This window comes from Mya arenaria, chromosome 13, assembly GCF_026914265.1.
Source record: "Mya arenaria isolate MELC-2E11 chromosome 13, ASM2691426v1".
In the NCBI taxonomy this organism is placed as follows: Eukaryota; Metazoa; Mollusca; class Bivalvia; order Myida; family Myidae; genus Mya; species Mya arenaria.
This window is the reverse complement of record NC_069134.1, coordinates 53,764,007-53,774,407: the sequence shown is the minus strand read 5'-3', so window position 1 is coordinate 53,774,407 and position 10,401 is coordinate 53,764,007. Positions and strand designations below refer to the sequence as shown.

At 32.7% G+C, this 10,401-nt stretch overlaps 1 protein-coding gene across 1 annotated transcript; it reads right to left on the bottom strand.

Annotated features, from left to right (window-relative positions):
- Window positions 1-1,060: 1,060 nt before the first annotated feature.
- Window positions 1,061-8,820, bottom strand: LOC128214295 (uncharacterized). Its single transcript, XM_052920689.1, has 6 exons — window positions 8,781-8,820; window positions 5,310-5,488; window positions 3,828-3,931; window positions 3,138-3,262; window positions 2,831-2,972; window positions 1,061-2,585 (listed from the first exon to the last, which is right to left on the bottom strand). The coding sequence occupies exons 2-6, from the start codon at window positions 5,484-5,486 to the stop codon at window positions 2,357-2,359; spliced, it is 777 nt and encodes a 258-aa protein (XP_052776649.1). The 5' UTR covers window positions 5,487-5,488; window positions 8,781-8,820; the 3' UTR covers window positions 1,061-2,356.
- Window positions 8,821-10,401: the final 1,581 nt, after the last annotated feature.

The following is a 10,401-nucleotide window of genomic DNA, read 5'->3' as shown; positions in this document are numbered from 1 at the left end:
ATGGGAATACGGATTTGAAGTTATTTGTGTTTTTTTCTTTCTACTGTAGTCTTATTTTTTCACTTCTGCAACTTAAACATTGAGTCCAGTTGAACACTTGCTCAACCATACTAGCTTCAGATGCAAACTAACATCTTTGCAAATGTTAATTACTCAAACTCAAACTCAAACCCAATTATTTATATTTATAGTATGTATGCACTGTGCTGTTTGTAGAGTTTTGTGCTGTTTTATGTTTCTTGTTTGTGAATTTGTGTTCTTGTGTCTTTGGCGTTTGCCCATTGCCACTAAACCGGGTTTATGTTTAAACTTTTTGCTACTGAGCATGTTTCTGTAGCTTTTTGCATATATATCAAATGCCTTTTTAATGAAGTGTAACACTAGAGTCCATATGCCTTATTATAAATATGTCGTGAGCCATTCTTTTGCTAGGCACAGCCACTAATCAAACGTATGATGCAAAACTTGACATGCTGGTGAATTTTATTCGACAGTTACATAACTACTTAATAGCTTATATACGTTTTGAGAGAGGGTTGTCAAAAAAGCCATGCTTTTACATTCCTGTCGAGTTTCATGACTTTGGCTCTCATGTCTTCACAAAATAAAGCCATTAAAAGGCTCTAACTGAGCATTATTTAAGCAAAATCCTAGTTGCATACCTTCTGCTTAACACTTCTGTCAATTACAATTACTCTGCAAGTACTGGGTGTAGCCACACATTAGACCCAAAGTGCACAATTTCACATGCTTGTTTATATTCCTGTAGATGCTCATTACTCAAAAGATAAAAATATTTGTCCGTCCTTCCATATCTGCCTTTGTAGCGGAGCCAGTCAATATCACATCTTCCGATGACTGCAGCAATCTAGATAATTTGATGGTACCAAAGTTAGACAGATAGGTCTTTATGGCACATGTATTTCACTCTAACGTATTTGATTTCAGAACAACACTGGTTTCCTTTCTTACAAACTACTTTATTGTAAAATATTTAAACATACAATTAATTGAATTGAAACTGCAGCAACAAGCCAAGCAGAATAAACATAATATTATATCTAAATACACAAGTAAAAAGTCTATACAGCATATGCTCAGAAATAGAGATCACATACATACTGTGTTTAACAGCTGACAGGTAGAAGGCTTACAAACAATCAAATAGAGACACACGGCGTCACATGACAACAAACAGAGATTACATATATATTGTGTTTGAAGGTATATCAGACACTTTACGTGAGACACACTTTTTTTGCATTGCAACAAATAGCGATTACATTAATATTGTGTTTAATAGCCTATCAAACAATTAACGAGGACACACATATTTCTATGTCAACAAAGCGAGATTACAATATTATAAAAATGTAGTTATAACTAAATGGCAATTTGATAACACACATGTTACAAGAAATCATTCAAAACATCTTCAACAAAATATTTAGTTAACATCAATAACAATCAAAAATCACAAACTTACGGAATCTATCCTAAAAATATAATTCAAGGGTGTTTTTGTTTGTTTTGTTTTTGTAGAATCACGTGATATTTTAACATTGTTCTGTCATAAAAAAAACTATCGTTGAATATTGTTTTGTAAAGCTATATATAGACAATTCATGATAAAACACACAAACAATAAACACAGTACAGTTGCACTGCTGATGTAAGTTGATCTATACATATTCTGGTCATTGTAATATCAACATTCGTATCGACTCTCGAATCCAATTTTCTTGGTTGTAACGATATTTCCATTTTAAACAAATATTTTTGCTGGAACTATCACTCAATCCTTATTTAAATTTACCAATTTAAATCTTAATTTCTGCTTAAAAGTAAATGGAAAGTTGTGATCTTATCTTGAAGTATGCTTGTTGATAAAATGGCCCCAGTGTCATATAACTGAGTCTACCAGTTTTGAATTGTGAAGAAAGTCTCTAAATGAGGATAGGTTCTTTTAAATCATCTGACGAAATAATTAAAATTTCACGAACATCGAATTATAATTTTTATACATTGAATATTTTTTCTGAAAAGAATGTTATTGTTGTTAGAAAGCACCCATTGGTCTACCACGTGGTATTCCGCAGTAAACGATGTTATAAAATAAATAAATAGACTAAAACGTTCCTTTAATTGTACCGAGAGAGATTGTATGAATATTATAATTATATAAGAAGGTAAAAATAAATTCATTTATTCATTTGTTTTTGCTAGCTGTTGCTTTTGCATATAAAGAGCGCGGGAGCATGGTTGAAAGTAGTGATTGTTTTGCTCTCGTTCATGCAAGCGGTACGCAGTAATTCATACCATCCGTTTGGAAGGCTTATTTATTCTTTTATTCTTATTATTTAACACACATTACCACTAGAAATGTTATGAAAATATTTGTGATGACATGGCTTGCGCTACATTTCAGATCGCCTCCGTACGTTGTGAAGAAGGTGTGCGTCTGATCTCCACATACTTCAAACTGACCGGATGCAATCGTAATATCGATTGTAAACTGTGCCATTTCGGGTGTGCAGTTACCGGAAGGTTGGATGTTCAGACAGGAAACGTAGGTAGCCATTGCGCTAAAACAAAACAAACACTGAAAGATGATTTGAGGAGTAAACAGCATACGTTTACAACAAATAAACCCATTAAAATAAATAATAAACTTATCTTCAAAATTATAACAGAATAAGACTTATTTCGGACACTCATCACATTCCTTAACGAATATCAGCATAAACATGTGTATATTAACCTAATAATATATTTATTAAAATCTATCTATTTTGATTTCTCAAACATTTTAATTTTATTCAAACTTTACCCGCAGTAAGAAGGCTTATTGTTAGCATGGTCTTGTTGATCATTGAAGTCTGCAACAGTACTAAATAGGGTCCTATTCATATCCGAATAACACTGCTTGTCGAATAGTTGCGAGCCACAGTTGGTCCGCATCCCAATATAGACTACAACAAACAGGCTGTATTGAGTTTCTCAAAACAAGGCAAACGCAGTGACCATACAGAAATTGATAATGACACAATGTCACGTTTTAATTTTCAAAAAACTTCATAATTAGACGCGCCAATCAAGAATAGAATCTGCAAATATAATTTTGGATATTGCCATACGTTCCTGGTTGGTGCACATGGCTCTTAACCCCATTTTGACTATGGATGGATCCAAATGGAAGTTCTGGCCAGTCTGATAGCAGTCCCCAACAGCCTCTAGGAAACATTTTATGTAGCAATCGACGCTGAAACAAGTGTGTTGGATATGTTTGTTTTCATTTACTCATTTTAAAATCGTTATCATAATAAGTAAAATGTTCGTACGTGAATAGAGACTCAAGACATTCTACTGTAGATTGTTTTAAATCCACAAAGGACATTCGACAATAGATCGTTTTAATTTTATGAAAAACTTTCTACCATAGATTGTCTGAATGTCACAAAGGACGAAGGACCTATAACCGTAGATTTTCTTCGTTTTAAGAAGGTCTTTCTTCGTTAGAATGTCTTTATTTCACGACAGTTTAATTTTGGCATTTTTTAGCGAATAATCAAGTCACCAATTTTTAATCAAGCTCTTTTTTGATAACTAAAAATAACTCCTGAACCACACAAAAGTAACGAAAACATAGTATTCAAAATATTGTAACAATAAACAGTTACTTAACAATGTATTGAAACAGAATAATATTAGGTCAGTTCCTCACCTTGTTTGGAGGTCTATTGTTTTTAAATGCAAATTTACTCCTTTATTGTGTTTCCAAGATATCGATTGAAATTGAATTGCCGTTTCAATAAAACAATACATACTCTCCACAAGCACTTGACATCATGGCTAATATTGAAATATTCATATCAGGTGCAATAGAAACGCAGGACGAGAGTCTGTTCCCAATGGCATTCGTTTCGCAGCCCTGAGGGAGTAAAGTTTTTTTGATTACCCATACAATGAAAACTACAGGGGCAAGTCCAGAAGTCAAAAATTTAAACACTAATAAGAGGGTCAACAATGCAATGCCCAAGCGACAATGAATTATGCCATACAGTAGAATACTAATAACTGAAAAATCACAAGGAAAAATACAATTATTTCATTCGAGTCTTGCTGCATATTATTTGGTATAAGTATATTTTTTTAAGTCTCATCAACATAGTGTGTTCATATAACATTGCACAGAGATAAAACCAAAAAAAAACATATAAAGACACTATATTGTTATAGCAATATGGTATCTACACAGCCAACTGTACTAAAACAGTATAATACTTTGAAAACAGTTGTTTACAATATACATTTGTTTCAAAATATGTACGTCTAATGCAATGAGTATATATTAAAAGATCTACCGAATATTCAATTACAGAAAGTAAAACTAGAAGGAACATTTTGTACAGGATTTTTCGCCCTTTTTGTAACAAGCAACTTTTTACAAACTCGATCACAGAGGCAATTGTAATACTCACATGCACGAAACCATTGGTTATACGAAACTATAACTTGCTTTAAGGTATAAAATCCACAATTAGTGATTTGGTATGCCTGGTGACCTTACATGACTTTGGGGAAATTTTAAAACACCTTGTCCAAAACGACAAAATATTTTTTTTCGGCCGTGTTAAATTGATTTAGAGTTTCTTTTATCGTATTAAGAACGCACTTATGTATGTTTAAAATGTACGTACAGTGTACGTTTGATCAATTATTGGCCATTAGCGTATTTCAATCACTTACCAAAACCTGTCTTGAATGCATTTGCAATTATCTAACTATGAATCAACATCATTATTATTCCTATTTAATGACTGCTCGCAATTATATCCTGAAACATACTAATTTTATGTATGTAATTATTTTCAGTCAGCGATGCGTAATAAACAGTTATCAAAAATACGCAAATACATTTAAACGTATTAGACCCCCAAAACGGTAAACAGGTTTGCCGGTTGAACCTTCGTTTACTTGCTAACATCAGTGTTTTATGAGTAGAAAAGAAAACATTTTTTACCTAAAAATATATATAAAAAATAAGCTTTTCTGACCTTGGAATATTGTGAAATAGGTAGCGTCACGACATATTTCAATTTGAAAGAGCAAATTTTCAAACTGTATAATGAGTGTTGTGTCATTGCATTACCTACGAGTAATCAGCAAGGAACTCATTCATTTCATGTTATTCCAAAGTTATATGAGATCACTTAGCGAGCTTTAAGAGAAATGGCTTTGTGGGTGGGAGCCCGTAAGCATAAATGAGGTCGTTACTCGATTGCACTATAAATACTCAAAATCATTACCTTAGTAGCACGCTTTTCTCGGGTCCCAAACTCACTGTGAAGATTTTGAAAACCACCTAAGGGAAACGAATTTCTCATGGTCAAATGTCTAAATGACATTTGCACATCAGCCTTCAATTCCAGCGTCGCGTGGAAAGTTGTGCAGATGATTACAGCCAGACTCAATAAACTCATCATGTCTATAAAACGAACCAGATAGAGCAATTAGGAATAAAGATAAAATGTAATTGTAGGAAAGCGTTCTCGTCATCAGGTAATAATATTATTCACACCTCAACTTCCATTCCTAAAATGAACTGCCTTTCGGCAATTGCGATAATCATCCGATGAACGACACGTCTTCAGATATGTTCGGGTCGCGAATCATCGCATAACGATATACATGAAGATTTTAAAAAAATGTTAATCTTGTTCAGTACTGTTTGTATTCTGTCAGCACGTCCCAAAAAACTTAATTCGACATTTAAGAAAGTGTTTATGTATGTATTGTTGTCATATTAAGTGTTTCAATTTTACTTTTAAAAGTCATTTTAAGTGATTGATATTTTCAAGCGTTACGGTGACGTAATAAGATAAATTGTTTCCGGTTACGGTCGGATCGTACTATTTAAAGAATGGGTAAGAAAGCATCACTTCAATGTTTTCTTAAATGAAATGAGTATTTTTTTTAAAAATCTGGAATGAAATAATGAACTATTGATGTAAATATTAGTAATGAATTGCGGAACTGATGTCATTATTGATGTTATGAATGCAGTTTGGCTGGTTAAAGTACGCGTAGAGTCCTCGGACACAATATCAGATTTTAACGTGCAGCCCCAATAGCCGTACTCCCCAAAAGAGTAATCAAACGCGAAGCCCAAATAGCGGTACATACCCATAGATGATGAACAGTTATTCAAATTCAAATAATGTGCTAGTAAGATGCATGAGGATATGTACATATACATATACTTATACTTATAACATAACTGAAGAGCCATGCACATAGCTGATAAATGTAATCACTAAGTCGTAAAGAAAGAAATTAAAAAAAGAAGATTTGGAAAGCAGTTTCGGTAAATTCTAACATTAAATAAATCATTTGAGGTAAATCTATGTCTTGCATACAGGTCTCTCAATTGGCAAATGTATAATAAGTTCTGTTAGCCAGAGAAATAGCAGGAGCGTAATAAATATTTTTTATAAAAGAACGGATTGGCATGCTCGAAAATGGCAAATGTTTCTTCAACAATGAAATATATCTTGTAATACTACCAAGACAAAATGTAGGATGGAAGATTGGACATTCTGCAGCGGCTGAGCATATGTCAAAATTAATGTAATTGAAATACTTATTACTTTATAGCCTCAAGTAGTGAATAACCCTTAGAATAAAAGCTTGTTAAAATTATGAAGGTTATATGGGAAACGTTTTCTCATTCTTAAATGATACTTGTTACATAAAGGTTTTAAGCATTCTATGGGTATAGGATAAATATATGGGGTCCAGTTCTGATACATCTTAGCCGTGATTACTGCATTGAAACGAAAAGTTGACTATATGGGATCCAGTTTTGATAATTGTATAGTCATTTTACATCAGAAAGTTGATTTAAATACAATTTATGGGTGTAAAATTACTCTATGGGATCCTTTATTGGCATCTTTTCTGTAGGCTAGGCAATGAATGCACGTTTAAATGAACAGTTGACTCAACTGACTATATGGGATCCTTTTTTGGCATCTCTACTGTAGGCTAGGCAATGGACGCTCATTTAAATGAACAGTTGACGCAACTGGCTATAAGGGAGTCAATTTTTGGTTTATTTCATGTTTGCAACATACATGTATGGATATTGTATTATTATATGCATCCAGGTTTGATATTGTCAGGCAATAATAGCATATTGAAGTATACAGTTGACTTTACTGACTTGAAGGGATTCAAATATATTGGGGTATAAGAAGTACAAATAATGATTTCATTGAAGACGAGCTGGGGCGTGTAAATTCCCAGACAATTGGATATTATAGTATTGTAAATAATTGGGTTTAGCTATAACGTACATGTGGTAATGAGTTCATTAAGAAAATAGATTACTTTATTTAATTTTATTTTATGGAAGGTACACTTTTAAACAAAGTTGGTCGTTATTAAAAGATCTGTTAAATTCACTCGGTTTTATGATGTTTGGCTCTTTCAAGAAGTAGGAAATTATAAAGTAACAAGTGGTCGTGTAAATTTTGCTTTACTAGGATAATTGATCACCTGTGATATAGTCAGTTGGTCATGTGGACGCCAAAACGGACTTCTTTTCTCTTATCAAATATCAATGGAAAAGCCCAAACAGTACTCAAGAAACGTATCCATAGTCCTCCAACAATCACCCTTAACAGTTACTCGCCCAGAAAAATTGATCACATTGGCATAGAAAATCTGCCAGAAAAACTACATGTTTACTTGCCCCACCCGCAAATGCTTAAAATTGTGCAGCATTCGACAACAGTAAATACCATTTTTGTGGTGAATGACAACATCTCACTTACAACAGAAATGACCAATATCTTTGTCAGTGCAGTTCTGAACATCCACTGTTTTCTTTAATATCAATGAATTAAATCCATTGAACATGTGGCGAGTGTTTGTAAACACACTCTTGATCTTAGAAGTTGAACCATGACCATGACTTGCGGAATAAGTGTAACATGAATAGATACTTCTCTGGTAACTGTTCCACATTTTTTCACTTTTAAAAGATTTTTTGTTTTGAACTGATATCGCACTATAAAATGAAATAACGTTGCCTAAACATGTATTGAGTAAATTTGAACAGTTGTAAGAACTCTGTGTGGCACATTTAACTGCGTTGGTAGTCTGCCGATGTCAATGGAAAAAAAACAACAACAGTTGTCCTCCTTTTTAAAATGTACTTGTTGATTTAACCGAAAAATTCCTCCGTCTTGCAAGATAAACTTTCTCAATCCACGGCACTAATCTCTATTTAAAATGCAGTTTTAGTAAGATTTGTTGACGTGTATCCGTACTATTTTTTGTATATGTATTGTATTCCATTTGTTGTAATCCTGTGACGTTTTGATATTTTGGATTTAGTAAATTCTATTACGAATACTTACTTCTTAACATACATGTATGATAAATTCATATATAGAGAGAATATCTGTAGCATAAGCGAGGATTCAGCTTGAAGTATATATTAAAACTAACCTGAAAGTGAACGTTTGTAAAAGTTTACATGCTTGCTAAAATCTAGAAGTATGTATTGAATATATTTTTTTTCATTTCGACACACCCTTTCTGGCTGTATTGTAACTGAAACACTGAAAAAATGGATGCGATGATTTTTTGCTTTCATTTTAATAGCATCTTTCAGCAACACACTTAACATCCGCATCCCAATCGTAATTTTCAGAACTATCGAGTTGCCAAAACCACTCTAAATAATGTAATTATATTTAAAATATCCTCACCTGCTTGTGTCCTAGAGCGAAATGCCTTCTTTCGTATATTCATGGCGTAATAATTTCAATCCACCCGTTTACAGAAAATGAAAATAATAAAACCATAACCAAGAACCACTCATCCAGAAATGATTAAAAGTTAATGACCCGTTAATGACAAGTTGGGGGAAGCAAATCTACCTACTTCATTATCTATTTCATCTATATCCACTTCGCTACACCATAGTTATAAGGTACAGGGTTTGAATTGTCATAGATTAGTACATCATAAAAGTTTATATGCTAATAGTGTTAACTTTTAACGTTCTACGGAATATATGTTTAATGGCCCAAAATGAAGGTGTAGCATTTTTCTACAGAAATTTGATATCTATTTTGTAAAACACATTAACAATAATTACACTGTTTAATCAATGCAAGTAATTGTAGACCAAAACGTACCGAGTTTTATTTAAATTTCTGCATCACTCTACTCTATCGTGCCAATGACGTCAGCAGATATTTGAGCAAACTTTTCAATAGCGGATACTTGATATCGCTGTCTGGAGATCATCGGGTTGTTACTAATCACAAGAAACATTCCGTCGAAGGTTTGACTCATACAACAACAGTCAATAATATTCACTTGAAAATCATAAACTTGATTTTTTTCATTCATTTTTTTTTAACAAAATATATTCATCGACCTAGCGTCATATAATATATAAACATACACAACACGGAATAAAATTGAACTCTTATTAGTCCACAAATAAGCACATACTAGAACACGAAATTGTTATGGTAGAACATTATATTTATGCAGGTAGCAAGGCTTGGACATCTTTCATTTGTTTGGTTTTGAACGGTATCTTAAAGCCATGACAAACGCAGCTATTTACTTTTTCAAATGTTCGCGACATGTAAAAATCGAGAATTGTTCCTTCAACCACCGCGATAAATAAAAAAAAAATCAGTATTTTTTAACACAAAAGTAACATGAAAAAGATATATATAGCGCTACCTTACACATTTGTTTTATTTAAATTGTATACCTTGAAAGGATATATAATGGCATGTAATCGTAGTTTTTTCTAAAAAGTGTGAAAAGTTGTAAGCGAGCGTACTGTCATTCCGCATATTAAGTCATTTAAAATGTGTTTAAATTTTGTGCAAACATAAATTAGATGTGTAACTATCTATCAAGTATTTCCTTAAATTCAATTACTTTGTTTTATGAACTTTTTTAAACAATTCATACCAACAAAACCTGTAAATTTCCTTTAGCCTACTACGCCTCAAAATTTGTAAATAACCAAAATAGGACATTACTTTTTATCTGGAAAACGACCCTTCTTCAAGCGAATAAAACTCATCTCTGACAGTAAGGGATGATTGAATACTCATGTATTATGAAAGAAACTCTAAACATGTTTTAAGGTACATGACCACGTTCCTCGGAAAAATATGAATGTCGGCCGATTTTAATGAAACTTGGAACAAACAATCGTCAATGACTGTATTTCAACGAGGTGTTTTTATTTATTTTTTAAATCCCGTTGTTTGTTGATTTACATTGAAGATGATGTTTTATTTTTGCGAGGTTTCGTGCCTAATAATCATGCATAAGCCTTTTTTTTCCAATATTTTC